This window comes from Lepus europaeus, chromosome 4, assembly GCF_033115175.1.
Source record: "Lepus europaeus isolate LE1 chromosome 4, mLepTim1.pri, whole genome shotgun sequence".
In the NCBI taxonomy this organism is placed as follows: Eukaryota; Metazoa; Chordata; class Mammalia; order Lagomorpha; family Leporidae; genus Lepus; species Lepus europaeus.
In genome coordinates this window covers 147,175,889-147,192,495 of record NC_084830.1, presented here as the reverse complement: position 1 = coordinate 147,192,495, position 16,607 = coordinate 147,175,889, and the positions used below count along the sequence as shown (strand labels likewise).

Genomic DNA, 16,607 nt, shown 5'->3' with positions numbered 1-16,607 from the left:
TAGCGAATTTTGTATGCTAATAGAAATAATCTAATAGAGATGTGAGCTTTGGCATCTTCTATGTTCCAGATGCAAAGAATACAATAACAAGACAGGAATAGCCCTTGTCCTTAAGAAGCCAACAAGTAACAAAAAAAATTATTGCAGAATGTGATAAAGTACTTTAAGGAATTAAATTTTTAACAAATATAAAATAAACTGACTTGAAATCTCTGCCTTGGATTCTATTAGAAGTACACAAAAGAAGGTCCTTAATATAACACGCATTTCTGTGCTAAGTCTTTCAATAAACACCTTTCAAGCATTTATGCTTAGTATGTGTCTGGCAGCTATGCTAGAACCCGTAAATATGATAAGGAACAACATAGTTCCTGCATTTGAGGCGCTTACAGTCTCCTCAAATAGTATCAGCAGCTATAGAACACTGCTAAATGCTATGACGTGGGCAATTTAAGAAAGGTCTTTGTCGGGCCGGCGCCGCGGCTCACTAGACTAATCCTCCGCCTTGCGGCGCCGGCACACCGGGTTCTAGTCCCGGTCGGGGCACCGATCCTGTCCCGGTTGCCCCTCTTCCAGGCCAGCTCTCTGCTGTGGCCAGGGAGTGCAGTGGAGGATGGCCCAAGTGCTTGGGCCCTGAATCCCATGGGAGACCAAGAGAAGCACCTGGCTCCTGCCATCGGATCAGCGCAGTGCGCCAGCCGCAGCGCGCCTACCGTGGCGGCCATTGGAGGGTGAACCAATGGCAAAGGAAGACCTTTCTCTCTGTCTCTCTCTCACTGTCCACTCTGCCTGTCGAAAAAAATTTTAAAAAGAAAGAAAGAAAGAAAGAAAGAAAGAAAGAAAGAAAGAAAGAAAGAAAGAAAGAAAGAAAGAAAGAAAGAAAGGTCTTTGTTGAGTCCATCAGTCAGAATTGTCTATGTTTTAGATGACAAAACCAAAAGTAAACTAACATAAGCAGAGCATGAAACTGATTAGCTCTGATAACCAGATCTAAAGTAGATGAACAGTTTAGACACAGCTTTATTCAGGGACTACAACAAAGATATCAAAAAGTCAATTTCTTTATTCCATCTCTAACTTCTCTGTATGGACTCCATCCCTCAGCAAGGTCTCCAATTGTGGATGTAATTTGACTTCTGAAACTTCTACCATATGTCACTTTTAAAAAAGGTTTATTAATTTACTTGAAAGGCAGAGCAAGAGCAAGAGAGAAATGGCTGCAATGGCTAGAGCTTAGCCAGGTGGAAGCCAAGAGCCTAGAACTCCATCTGGGTCTCCCATGTGGGTGGCAGGGGCCCAAGTATTTGGGCTATCGTCCACTGCTTCCCCAGATGTATTGGAAGCTTGATCAGAAGTGGAGCATCTGGGACTCAAACTGGCAGTTTTAAGGGATGATTGCATCACAAGCATGGGTTTAACTGAGTGAGCCACAGTGCCAGCCACTACAATAAATTCTTTCAGGGAAAAATCCAACAGAAAAAGGAAAAAGTTTGTGTCTCAATATTCCAAGAAAAAGCTCTAATATGTAACATCATAGGATCATTTTAGGTTTGGGACCCATTCCTGAACTAATTAATTACTCTGGCCAGAATTGGGAGGACTAAGGTTAACAGACTGAAGCCATTTAAAAGCCTACCTCTGGTACTCAGTGTTTGATCAATTCCAGCTAAACCATATGACTTGGAAATTTAAAATCTACTTAGGATGGAGTTAGAGGGTAATGGATGTATACAAGGGAATTTATTACACAAGTTCACTACCAATATCCATGACAATTACAAAAATTTGAGGCCAACTGCACAGAACTGGTAACTAAAGTCATGGGTAGATGAGGTGTGTTGCATGACAAGAGGCCCCAGAACAGATCCTTAGGAAATACCAAAACTTAAAGACTAGCCAGAGGAAAAGCAGCCTCTAGAAGAAATGGGAGAACCAAAGATGCAACAAAAGCCTACAGAGTAAAGTTTTAGAAAGCTCATTCCTTACTGGAGGCCTTCAGAAAGATAGTATTGTACTAGTCTAAAATATCATTAACTGAGAGAAGTTTGGTGGGATAAAAATTGAAAAATATTCCTTAGATTCGCATCAAGGATGTTTCTGGTAGCCTGGAGGGGATCTGTATCAGCAGAGAAGCAAAGCTGAAGACAGACTTTGTGCGTGTTTGTGTTTTGAAGGGGGTAGGGAACAGTGGAGGGGTCCAGTGAGAAAGCAGAGAACATTCTTTTTAGTAAAAATACATGTAAATGAGTGAAGAATAATAGTCTGGCAAGAAGAACATATGGAGTCAAGGGAGAATTTAAGATATAAGATGATTAAACATTTTTAATTGCAGGTTAGAAACTGAAAGTCAAGCAGGAGAGGTTGAAGATAACTATCTGGAAAGTCTGGGCATCATATTCTTTATATTGTTTAAATAAACACATATGCATGTGTACAATATGAGATAATGAGGCTATTCATAACTGAGCAAACCATGTTGAATTACACCTTGGAGTATTGGGGAAAAGCGCTACAGTTAAAAATGTTAAAATGGAAATGACATCAGGCCTTTAAGCATTTTTAACTGGTTGTTTCAGTACTTATGACCTGCAGGGTTTTTTAGGTGTAATTTGAAAATATAACTACACTCAAATATGAAGTATAGGGAGTAGACATTTAGCCCAGTGGTTAAGACACCTGCATCCCATATTAGAATGCAGGGTTCAGTACAGATTTGGCTCCTGACTCCAACTTTCTGCCAATGTGGACCTTGGGTGGGGGCAGGGGGGGCACTAGTGATGGCTCAAGTAATTGAACTCTTGCTACCTACATGGGAGATTTGGATTGAGGTCCCAGTTCCATCCCTAGCCTAGCCCCATCCCTAGACCAGACCCAGCCATTTGTGCATTTGGGTAGTCAACCAGCAGATGAAAGGTCTCCACATACATACAGGACTCATCCTGCCTTCCTGAAAAAAATAAAAATAAATTAAAAACAAGAGTGAGTAATTGGTATGTTGGTATTTGGTACAGCAGTTAAGGCACTACTTGGGATGCTCGTATCCTGTATCACAGTACTTAGGTTTGAGTTGACTCTGCTCACAATTCTAGATTTTGCTAATGTAGACTCTGAGGGGCAGCAGGTGATGGGGCAAATGGTTAACTCCCTGCCTTCCATGATGGGAGACCTGGACTGAGTCTCTGGTTCCTGGCTTTAGGCTGGCTCATCCCTGTCTGTTGTGGGCATTTGGGTAATAATCCAGTACATGGGAGATCTCCCCCTCCCTCTATCCCCCCTTCCCTTCCTCCCTCCCCTCCTTCTCTCTCTCCAATAAAAAGTTGTTTAAAATTTTTAACTAAAAAAACGAAGAATAAGTAATTAGATACTAAAGTAGAGGAGTCCAGTTCCATTGTTTACTTTTCTGAGGTCACAGACCACTTTGAAAATGTGATAAAAAAAGAAATAGAGAGACCCTCTTTTTTCAGAAAAAGATGAACTCATTTTCTATTCATACTCTCTGAAAAAGACTGAAAGACCTCTGAGGTCTGCCCACAGATAAAAGTCAGAGCACAACCTTCTCCTAGGATTTGCCAATAGGAATTCTCTTAGGCCTTCTCATGTTCACCAACCAGCAGGCTACTTCTACTTTTCTTCCTTGTAATCACCATTGAAATTATGTCTTCTAAGATTTGAAGTTCAACCTCTACTCCTTCCTCCCCCTGACCTTTTCCTGAGTTCTTGTTTGTAAAAGAAAAATATTAGACTCAAATAGTCCTGCATTCAGATGATGGCTCCATCACATGCTATTATATTACCTGGTCAAGTATGTAGCTCTCTGAGCTTGCTATATTTTCCTTTTCTGAAATACGAAACTATAAAATGTTTATCTCCTCTAACCCTACCAGGCCCACTCCAAAAACCAAGTATCATTCTTTCTCACAGGAATCTACCACCTGATTAAGAATTGTCAAATAATTTGTTCTCTTTTCTCCCCTCCTCCTTGGATTATAAACTCCTTGAAGGCAAGGAAAAGGACTTGTGTTTCATTTCTCATTCCCCTGCAGCTTATCACGTTTCTACTTTTAAAACTACCACGAGAGTTGCTGACATAGTTGAGTACTGATTTAGAATTCACATCTAAATTTTGGTCTAGCCGCCATCGTTCAGGTTATCTCTATATTTCCTCAGTATGTTTTCATATTTCAGCTCCAGATAAAAATCACAAAATCACAAAAAGCACTGTTAGCAGCTTAAGGCCTTGTCAAAACATCTATAAAAAATATCTCATTAGGGTTCCTATTTAAAATGAATGCTATTTAAGTAGCATAACCTCAGTTTATAGATTTTATAATTTTCCTTAACAGTTAAGCTGCTTTGAAAACCTGCGTCTTTTTTACTTTTACGTATAATAATAGTAAAACCATCAGACTTACGATTTCACCACCAGTTGTATAACTATCTTCTGTTCACTGACATAGGACAGCTGCTTTTTAGGAAGAGTATTGTCAAGTTGCCACAGGTTATATTACAAAAAAAAAACAACAACAACAACTTATAGATACTGTTAGCAAAAATAAAGGTTGTTTTGGTATGAGATAACGTATTAAATACCTGGTGTATGATTGATTGTATGTATTACACATTCCCTGCTTCAGCAAATCTTGAGTATAGAGTTTCTTTCAGTCAGACCTGGAATTAGGTCTCTCACTCATGTGGTTTCAATTAAGTTCTGTTAAAAATAGCTTGTAATATAAGCATGTTCATTTTTAGCACTTCAACAACTAATCCATACAAAGGATAAACTTTGAGGAAGAAAGGCAAATCAAAGGAAATTACACAATTACCTAGAGTTGGCTCTTTATAAGTAGCAAAACCATCTATTTTAGTATATAGTCTTCCAGTAACGACTCTTCAGTTCTTATTAAATAATACAAATACATATACTTAAGAAGCATATCAAAGATTACTTCATTAATCTTAACTGTTTAAAAGCACATGAAAAGAACATCAATAGAAATTCATCACAGATATATCACAAATAGCTGGAGACTTCTGAATTTTAATTTCATATAATTTCAGGCAGACATTTTGCTTTACAGACTTTGACTTCACATTCATGTCTTCAAAGTAGTAAAAATTCAGTCACAGTTGTTATGTCTTCCTGTTTGGTTTTGTTATAATATCTGGAGAAAAATACAACAATACATTTCTTCACACACAAGCAGGTATATGACAGTTATTAAAACCAGTACCTGTGGGGGACAGAGCTCTTGATGTCCAGAACACTCTAGTTCCCCCATCGGGTCAAGCCTCAGAAAACAAATACAGAGCTGATTTTTTAAAAAGAGGGGAGAAGATAGCTGGCTCAGCCCTTCTTGGACATGTTGAGGCCAATTCTCTCTTGAAATGTAAGGAGACCTACTTGAGAACATTCCCATGGGAAATCTGACAAAGACTCACCAGTAGCCATGCCAGGGCCTCTGAACTCAGCCTTGTACACCTACAGAAGTCGCTTAGTTGTGCTTCTCACCTTCGTCCTCCTCAGCCACCACTCAGGCCAAAGTCCCTCATGTTCTCCTATTCACCCCTCCCAGGCATTCTCCTACATTTTGTTAGAGCTGAACCCAGGTTCTTCCCAGATACAGTATTCCAGGCACCTTTCTCTCCACATCTTGTACCAGGAGATCCAGAATGGAGCCAGTTTTATCTATTTTCCATTTCATTCTATGAAACACCTCATCTTACCCTTTGGCCTGAACGGCCTACATTAATGGTTCTGAAATTCTGTGCTTAGAGCTACCAGAGACTTTAAAATCCTGATATCTAGGCCATACTTCACACTAATTAGGTAAGAATTTTTGAGTGAGGAACCCAAATATCAGACAACAATGAAAGGACAAAGTTTGAGAAATAGAGACCTATATTTTGCTATTCAGAGTAGGTCCATGGACAAGAAAAAATAGGAAATGCCTACAAGATTGTTCGAAATCTACAATCACAGGTCCATTTCTAAACCTACCAAATGAAATCTGCATTTTGCCAAGATCCCCAGCAACTCACAAACACATTAAGGTTTCAGAAGCATTGGCTACAGTACTCTCTAGTCCTCCTTGTTGTCTTTACAGACACTGCTTACTCACATGTTACACATTTTGGAAATTACTGCATAGTCATCTTCTCCCCACCAACTTCTGGGTAACTTTCCAAAGGGGTGATCAGCCCACCCAACCACCTAGTTTCACCTACCCTTCACCTCCTCAACCTTCACATATAGATCTAAAGCCATGGCATATATTTTTTTCCTAACATCAAAGAGAAGTCATCATTTCTGGAACTTTACAAAGCTAGAGACCTGAGAGTCATGATATAAGGATCTTTTTATCTCACCACTCTGCATCAGTGCCTAGTCAATGACTAAATTGTAAATTATAACAATAAAAAAAGTTTGGTTTATATTAGTTCTCAAACTCCAGAACTCCCAAATCAGATTGCAAAAGAATGACCTGCATTTACATTATTTATAAATTCCTCAGGTGCTCTGTGCACCACATTTAATGATATTTGGGTAAAGCCACCGCCTGCAGTGCCGGCATCCCATATGGGCACCGGTTCATGTCCCGGATGCTCCATTTCTGACTCAGCTCTCTGCTATGGCCTGGGAAAGCAGTAGAAGATGGCCCAAGTCCTTGGGCCTCTGTACCTGCGTGGGAGACCCGGAAGAAGCTCCTGGCTCCTGGCTTCGGATTGGCGCAGCTCCAGCTGTTGCGGCCAGCTGGGGATTGAACCAGCAGATGGAAGACCTCTCTCTCTCTCTCTCTCTCTCTGCCTTTCCTTCTCTCTGTGTGTAACTCTGACTTTCAAGTAAATAAATAAATCTTTTTAAAATTGGTATATCAGGTCAGACCCTATTTTTTCAATTTTGTTCATCAGGACTTTTGCAAGATTCTCATCTGGAACTTCTGCTTCTAGGCTCAATTATTTCCACTTCACCTCAATGCTTCTTGCCAAAATGATTAAATGAAAAATAAATCTTACCAGGAGAAAGTTGGTTTAGCAAAGGAGGCTCTACACTATCTGCCTCCCTTTTACTACTCAAGCACAGAGTCCAGTTGTCACTCCAGCCTCATATAACTAATTCTTTAACTACCCGAGAAGGCTTTATGCATCTGTGCCTTTATTTATCCTGGTCCCTATGTGTAGAAGGTTTATGCTCACAATATTCCTATGGGACTCAGATCACTTCCCACAGAATTTCCTACCTTCTCTGTTTACCCACAAACAGGGTCCCACATATATTTCTTTTTTTTTTAACTTTTATTTAATAAATATAAATTTCCAAAGTACAGCTTTGGATTACAGTGGCTTTTTCCTCCCCATAACTTCCCTCCCACCCGCAACCCTCCCATCTCCCGCTCCCTCTCCCATTCCATTCATCTCAAGATTCATTTTTAATTACTTTTATATAAAGAAGAGCAATTTAGTATATATTAAGATTTCAACAATTTGCACCCACACAGAAACACAAAGTGTAAAGTACTGTTTGAGTACTAGTTATAGCATTAATTTACATTGTACAACACATTAAGGACAGAGATCCTACATGGGGAGTAAGTGCACAGTGACTCCTGTTGTTGACTTAACAGTTGACACTCCTGTTTATGGCGTCAGTAATCACCCTAGGCTCTTGTCATGGGTTGTCAAGGCTATGGAAGCCTTTTGAGTTCGCCAACTCCGATCTTATTTAGACAAGGTCATAGTCAAAGTGGAAGTTCTCTCCTCCCTTCAGAGAAAGGCACTTCCTTCTTTGATGGCCCGTTCTTTCCGCTGGGATCTCACTCACAGAGATCTTTCATTTAGGTTTTTTTGTTTTTTGATTTTTTTTTTGCCAGAGTGTATTGGCTTTCCATCCCTAAAATACTCTCATGGGCTCTTGAGCCAGATCTGAACGCCTTAAGGGCTGATTCTGAGGCCAGAGTGCTGTTTAGGACATCTGCCATTCTATGAGTTTGCTGTTTATGCTGCTTCCCATGTTAGATCGTACTAGGCTAATCTTCCCACATATATTTCTATTAAAGCACTTGTATCTCCATTTGTCTTACATATCCAATGTCCTCTAGAAAATATAAACTTTATAAAGACACTGTCATTATCTCAATACCACCAGCAACTACTTCTCACATCCACACTTAATGAATGTTTATTGAATGAGTGAGCTGGCCAACAATAGAACTTCCTCTTTTCATGCAGGAGCCACATGACACCAAAACAACTGGCTTAAAAGGGCTCTATGATCTCAAACTAGTTGAATTTATTTTTCTCCAAAGAACTCATCTCTGTATTTGTACTAAATTAATATATCTGTGTCAAAGACCATAACAAACTTATCTAATATATTCTTTTTAAAAAAATATTTATTTATTTAAAAGTAAGAGTTACAGAGAGAAAGGAAGAAACAGAGAGAGAGAGATCTTCTACTTGTCGGGTCACTGCCCAGATGGTCCCAACATCCAGGGCTGGGTCAGGCTGAAGCCAGAGCCAGAAGCTTCTTCTTGGTGTCCCACAGTAGGTAGCAGGGGCCCAATCACTTGGGCCATCTTCTGCCACTTTCCCCAGGCCATTAACAGAGAGCTGGATCAGAAACAGAGGAGCCAGGACACAAAACCATTGCCTACATGGGATGACAGTGTTGCAGATGGCAGTTTTACCTGCTACTTGCCATACATGTGGGCACAATGGCAAGGGCTGGGCCAAGCCGAAGCCAGGAGCTTCTTCTGGGTCTCTCTAATGTGGGTAGCAGGGGCTCAAACACTCTGTTCCTTTTCCTAGGCAGGGAGCTGTACTGGAAGTAGAGTAGCTGGGACATGGTTTGGGACATAAACCGGAGCCTCTATGGGATGCTGGCACCACAGACAGTGCCTTTACTCGCTGTGCTACAATACTACCCACTGAACACAATCTTAAGACTATCAAAAGTGAGCCTTACCCTGTAGTTCTGATTAGATTACTGCCAACTAGCTAAAACTTTAAATGCCAGAACTAAAAATAGCCTGCTGCACGTTTAAAATAACATGATCACTAGTTACTCTGGGGCTTTGCTATTTTTACTAAAAGAAAAGCAGACACAAATGGCCAGAGGTTGAAAGGGAATTACTTAAATGAGAAGACGCTGTTACTGTGAGAACCTACAGAGAAGCCAGGAGGTGGCACCATTAGTTCAACTAATGGGAGTGGGGTGACTATCTTTGAAACTAAAAACTTTTGGTCTGAACACTGAAAAGAACCCCACAGCCACATTTTGGTTTTGATTTGTTATGTACTTAAACCAAAGAATTTTGACAATATCTAATTTAGTAAACTAATAACACAGACCAAAAAGATCAAATTAAAACTTTTTCTATCTTTATTTTTAACTTTATATTACTGTATAAAATATACAAAGAAAAGTACACACAAGTGTACAGCTTGATGAGTTTTAACAGATATAACACACAAGTATATATAGCACCCAGATAATGAAACAGAACATTACCAGCACCCTAGAATTCCTCCTCGTGACCCCTTCTAGTTAACAGCCCCACTCCAACAAGGGCACCCATTATTGTAATCTCCAAGATTATTTTTCCTAGCTTTGTACTACATGTAAATATTAGACGTACTCTATTATATCTGGAATCTTACATGAAATTCAATAATATATGTGTATCTCTATCATGTAACTGTATCTTATAGATTCTCACAGCTATTTAGCACTCCAATGAATGAATATGCCACATTTTTTATATCTATTTTACGTGATGGGCATGTGGACAGTTTCCAGTTTGGGGATATCGTGAATAGCCTAGAATACACACACACACATGCACACACTATAGTCGGGTATATTCTTAAAAGTGAAATTTCTGGGTCTCTATTTGCCCTCCCCCTCAGTGACATTTCTAGGGGTCTAGTGGCATAAGAGACATCCCTTCTAAGGTAAAAGACAGGAGGTACAATGCCCTGCCCTGTTTGGATTTTAGAGGCAATATATTCCTCATTTGGATGTACTACTCCAGCCTATTTACCAAGTGACCTAAAAAGCTTCTAGATTTTGATTAAAGGCCAAGAATAAAAGAAGTCTCTACATCACATACAGGCTATACTGCAAGATGCAGTGACACTGGGCGCCATAGGACCCTGTAGCCCCAGTGATGCTTGAAGTGTGACAGATGGAGATGCTGTTTGGGTCCTTGGCAGGCCCCTGTAGGTGACTTACAGCAAGGACTTTGGGGCAAAGTATTGCCATCCTCTGCAGATAGCTACTCTCCTTTTGAGATACAGCTTTTGGCCCATTACTGGGCCTTAGTAGAGATTGAACACTTTAACATAGGCCACTAAGTTACCAAGGAAGCCAAGCTGCACTTAAAAAATGTTGTGTTGTCTGACCCACCAAACCACAAATCTTGTGTGAAGAGCAACACTCCATTACCAAATGGAAGTGGTGTACAAGAGACTGTGCTCAAGCAGTCCCTGGAGATAAATGTAAAACAAGAAAGTGGCCCAAAGGATTCTCACTCTCATTACATCATCTCCTCTCCCCCAGCCTGCACTTGTGATGACACTGAGAGTTCGCCACAATCACTTGACTGGAGAAGACAGAGCCCAGGGGTTTCTTTAGTTGTTGTTGTTGTTGTAGTAGTTAAAAAAAGATTTATTGGCCGGCGCCACAGCTCACTAGGCTAATCCTCCGCCTTGCGGCACCGGCACACCGGGTTCTAGTCCCGGTCAGGGCACCGGTCCTGTCCCGGTTGCCCCTCTTCCAGGCCAGCTCTCTGCTGTGGCCAGGGAGTGCAGTGGAGGATGGCCCAAGTCCTTGGGCCCTGCACCCCATGGGAGACCAGGATCAGCACCTGGCTCCTGCCATCGGCTCAGCACAGTGCGCCGGCCGCAGCACACCTACTGCGGCGGCCATTGGAGCGTGAACCAACGGCAAAGGAAGACCTTTCTCTCTGTCTCTCTCTCACTGTCCACTCTGCCTGTCAAAAAATAAAAATAAAAATAAAAATAAAAAAAGATTTATTAATAGAGTACAGAGTAACAGAGAGGGAGAGAGTGATCTTCCATTTGCTGATTCATGCCCCAGATGACTACAACAGCCAGGGCTAGGCCAAATTGAAGCCACAAATTCCATCCAGTTCTTCCACATGAGTGCAGGAGCCCAAGGACTTGGGTCATCCTCCACTGCTTTCTCATTAGCAGGGAGTTGGATTAGAAGTGGAGCAGCCAGAGCTCAAAATGATGCCCAGATGGGATGCTGGTATTGCAGGCAGCAGCTTAACCTGCTGTACCACAGATGGTTCCATTGTAGTCACCTAGGGTGTGAACCAGCAAATGTACATAGGCAGCATTGAAAAGTGGACAGTAACAGCCCTTCCAACTCCTTTCTGGGATATCCCTGGGAAAAAAATGGGGAAATCTTCCCAGTGTGCAAAACTTTGAGCAATGTACCTAACTGCTGGCTTCTTTGGAAAGAAAAATGGTCCAATGCTTGACAAGAAAATTTGGAAAGCAGTAGATAATCTTTCTCTGAATGGGCAAAAATGTACATGAAGATATGTTCCATGTAAATGGTCATCAAAAGGTGACCTCAGCAGAGGAGGATTTTAATAATCAAGAGGTAGGCTAACTAATTCAGCAGATGCCAGTGAGACTCTTACCCCAGCCACCTCTATCAAAACAGGGCTGGGAAAAGAGGGTGACAGATTCCTTTTGTTCTTGGCTGATGAACAAATTGCTCACGGTGTGGCAGGGATGGAGTTTACACACTGGCTCAAGAACAAGGGCTTCTGCTAATCAAAGTTAGCTGGGGCACAACCACTTTTGAGTGTTCAATATGTCATCAGCAGGGACCAACACTGAGCTCCCAACATAACAGTATTCCTGGGGGCAATCAGCCAGCTTTCTGGCGGCATGCTGGTGACACTGGACCTCTTTATTATGTGTTTGTTCTCACTGGAATTGACACCTGACAGAGTTTGTCTTTCTTGTACACAAAGCTTCTGCAAAACTACCATCTATGAAATTCCTTAAGGGAATTCCTTTTCCATAGTCATGGTATTCTATACAATGCTGCTTTTGATCAAAGAACTCACTTCGTAGTAAAACAAGTACAACAATGGGCCTACACTCACGGAATTCTCAGGTCTTGCTGTGTTCCCCACCATGCCAAAGCAGCTGCCCTGGTAAGATGATAGAATGGCCTTTTGAAGATTCACAGAGCATCAGCTAGGCTGCAAAACGCAGAGTTCTCTAGAAGGCTGTATATAAGGTAAGTCAGTATCCAATATATGGTACTGTCTCTCCCGTAGCCAGGAATAAAGGAGGTAAAAAAGAAAATGGTACCACATGTTATTTTTCCCGGTAACCCAGTAGCAAAATTTTGCTGCCTGTTCCCATGATTTTATTGTTCTGATGGTCTAGAGTTCTCAGTTCCAAAGGCAGAATTATTCCACAAGGGAAAATAACAATTCCACTAGCATGGAAGTTAAGACTCCATCCAGCCACTTTGGGCTATTCATGCCTCAAAATCAACAGGCCAAGAAGGAAGTTATGCTGTTGGTTGTTGGTTCAGGTGCCTTATCCAGATTACTAAGAGGAAATTGGACTATTACTCCACAATACCAGTAAGGAACTGTATGTGTGTTAAAATTTAGTATCTCTTAATATTATCAGGTCCTATGATTAAGGTTAATGGAAAACCTTAATAACTCAATCCAGGCAGGCCTACTAAGCTCAGATCTATCAAGAATGAAGGTTTGGGCCGGTGCCGCGGCTCACTAGGCTAATCCTCCGTCGGCGGCACCAGCACCCCGGGTTCTAGTCACGGTTGGGGCGCCGGATTCTGCCCCAGTTGCTCCACTTCCAGTCCAGCTCTCTGCTGTGGCCTGGGAAGGCAGTGGAGGATGGCCCAAGTGCTTGGGCCCTGCACCCGCATGGGAGACCAGGAGGAAGTGCCTGGCTCCTGGCTTTGGATTGGCGCAGCACACCGGCCATAGCAGCCATGTGGGGATTGAACCAACAGAAGGAAGATCTTTCTCTCTGTCCCTGTTTCTCTTTTTTTCTCACTGTCTATAACTCTCTCTCTGTCTCTCTCTCTCACTGTCTAACTCTGTCTGGCAAAAAAAAAAAAAAAAAAAAAAGAATGAAGGTTTGAATCATCCACAAGGTAAAGAACCATGACCACCTGAAGAGTATACTTACTGAAGCTACAGGGAATGTGGAATGGGTAGTGGGAGAAAGTAGTTATAAACACAAACTATAATGGCATGATTGGTTAAGCACACTTTCACTTATTCCCTTACCATTTAATATAATATGTATTAATAATAGTTAACTTTTTAATCATAGTTTTTGAGTTAAAGGGCATCAAGAAGGGTGAACATCATATAAGGACCTTGTATCCTCTTCTGGAGAAACTGTCACACATGTTTGGCTTTGTGCAGGGCAACTGTATCATGTTAGACAGATGGAAGACTTTTCTTTATTTGGAAATTAAACATGGCTTAAGGAACATTTATATGGATGTATAATTGATAAGGGGTGGATATGAGGATTCAGGCTATATTATGTAACTATTCAAACACTAATCTAAATGTTGCTGTGAAATTATTTTGTTAATGTAATTAACACCTATAATAGTTGACTTTAAGTACAGGAGACTATCCTGGATAATGTGGGCAGACCTCATCAAATTATTTGAAATACCTTAAAAGGAAAACTGATTTTTTCTGAAGAAGAAATCTGCTCATGGACTACATCGCAAGCGTTTGCCTGTTCAGTGCTCAGACTTAATCAGCCAAACACTACAATGTGTAAGTTAATTCCCTGAAATAATTTTGTATATACACATATGTGTGTATAAGTATACATACATACATATATGTGTGTGACATATATGTGTTTTCAGTTTACATGTGGCTTAGTAACAGGGGTATATGCTGAGAAACACGTCATTAGGCAATTCTATCATTGTGTAAACATCATGGAATTTATTTACACAGACTTGGATGGCTACAATGTCACTAGGTAGTATGTTCTTATGGGACCACCCTCATAGATGTAGTCCACTGTTGGCCAAAATGTCATTATGTGGCATGTGACTGCACACACTTGCACACATACACGTATCTCCTTCTGGCTCTGTTTCTTTGGCAGGATTCTGTCTGATACAGACAACTGCTATTCCCTAACACTATGCTACCATTATCAGATAGAGATAGAAAGACATTTATTATGTGGTCTTTGCCCTTGCAAATTTCATAGCCCAAGGGTTATGAAACATCAGCAATATAAATTATATTAGGTAGCAGTGTATTATGATCATAGTTAATTAATTATTTATTCATATAAATTTGAGAAGAGGAGGAGGAGGAGGAAGACGAAGAGAACCCAACACAGATGGAAAGAATCAAGAGTGGGCAGCTTGGTTGAAGTTATACATAATTATTAAATTTTAATGGCTTCATTGGCTTCTTACTCATAAAAAGTTCTAATGTTCCACTGAGTAATTTGAATGGGCAAAAATGTACATGAAGATATGTTCCATGTAAATGGTCATCAAAAGGTGTAATTTGATGTTCTTCTTGAAATGCAGTAAGGGGAGCAGCGCAAAAAACTAATCTAGGGTCAGCACTATGGTGTAGTAGGTTAAGCATCTGCCTGTAGTGCTGGCATCCCAATGAGTGTTGGTTCATGTCCCGGCTGCTCCACTTCCAATCCAGCTCCCTGATAATGGCCTGGGAAAGCAGTGGAGGATGGCTTAAGTGCTTGGACCCCTGCATCCACGTGGGAGACTTGGAAGAAACTCCTGGCTCCTGGCTTCGGATCTGCCTAGCTCCAGCCATTGCAGCCATTTGGGGAGTGAACCAGTGGAAGGCCTCTCTGTCTCTCCCTCTCCGTAACTCTGCCCTCTCTGTAACTCTGCCTCTTAAGTAAATAAATAAAATGGAGAAAAAAAAAAAAAAAACAAGGCCACTTAGGGAGTGAACCAGCAGATGGAAGACCTTTTTCTTTCTCTCTGCCTCTGTCTCTCTGTAACTCTGCCTTTCAAATAAATACATAAATCCTTAAAAAAGAAAAAATAATGTAGACTTTAAATGCCTTAAGGGATTGAGTTCCCTTCAACTACTTGGTAGGAGTATGACTTCAGACAAAGTACAAACTACTTTAAGTGTGAGTCTTAATATATAAAATGAGGATAACAGTACACATCCTATATATCATAAAATCATATTGAGAAATAAGTGAGGTATGATAAGGTTCTTAGCACAGTGCCCTTCACAGAGGAAGTGCTCAACCAATGTTGGGTGAACACACACACAAAAAATCTCTACAATTTTAAAAAGAAGGCTACTCTAGGGTCTGGCATTGTGGCGCAGTAGGTTAATCCTCCGCCAGTGGCAACGGCATCCCATATGGGCGCCGGTTCTAGTCCCAGCTGCTCCACTTCCAATCCAGCTCTCTGCTATGGCCTGGGAAAGAGCAGAAGATGGCCGAGTCCTTGGGCCCCTGCACCCGCATGGGAGACTGGGAAGAAACACCTGACTCCTGGCTTCAGATTGGCGCAGTCCAGCCGTTGTGGTCATCTGGGGAGTAACCCACGGAAGGAAGACCTTTTTCTTTGTATCTCCTTCTCACTGTCTGTAACTCTACCTCTCAAATAAATAAATAAAATCTCTTAAAAAAAAAAAAAAGACTACTCTAAATGAAACTAAAAAAAAAAAAACAAACAAACACTAAATTTCAAATAGTTATAAGAGGAAATATGGGGCCGGCACTGTGGCATAGAAGGTAAAGCTGCCGCCTGCAGTGCCGGCATCCCATATGGGCACCAGTTCAAGACCTAACTGCTCCACTTCCAATCCAGCTCTCTGCTATGCCCTGGGAAAGCAGTAGAAGATGGTCCAAGTCCTTGGGTCCCTGCACCCACATGGGAGACCTGGAAGAGGCTCCTGGCTCCTGGCTTTGGATCAGCGCAGCTCCAGCTCTTGAGGACAATTGGGGAGTGAACCAGCAGATGGAAGACCTCTCTCTCTCTCTCTCTCTCTCTCTGCATAACTGACTTTCAAATAAAGTAAATAAATCTTTAAAAAAAAAAGAGGAAATATACTCAACAAATACATTGTATATCAATGACATAAGCTAATTTTTTAGAAGTTAATTTTTCAGAAGATGAAGCATTTATCTTTAAAAATAATTATTTTACTCAGCTTCTAAAACCTTACCATTTCTACTTTGTACATGGACTCTCAGGATATACTTTAAAACTGAATTTCTTCTGTACACAAGGAATTTACAATAAAATCATTTTATATCATTCAAAAAGAATATTTTGCGTTCATAGTACACTACCTTGAGGAATATCTTTGGGAGGAGAATATTTTTTCTTCTTCACAGTAACACCCTTACTTTTCACTTGTCTAGTACCTGGTGATGCCCTAATAATACAACACATTTCTGATGTATTTGAAGGAAACTGAAAAAGAAAGAAAAGCAGCATTGCATGAGTCCTCTAGGTACAGTATTTATATCTGCTTCGCTTCAAAAGCAAACAGTTTCAAAAACCATATTTTCATAAAATATTTTATTTATTT

At 40.9% G+C, this 16,607-nt stretch overlaps 1 protein-coding gene across 1 annotated transcript in view; it reads right to left on the bottom strand.

Moving 5' to 3' along the window:
• The window catches only part of MEIKIN (meiotic kinetochore factor), a 95,733-nt gene that overhangs the window by 7,179 nt on the left and 71,947 nt on the right, over positions 1 to 16,607 (bottom strand). Inside the window, exon 12 of the mRNA XM_062189956.1 lies at positions 16,366 to 16,489. Coding sequence (XP_062045940.1) covers positions 16,366 to 16,489 — 124 coding nt within the window. The remainder of the gene's footprint in view (positions 1 to 16,365; positions 16,490 to 16,607) is intronic.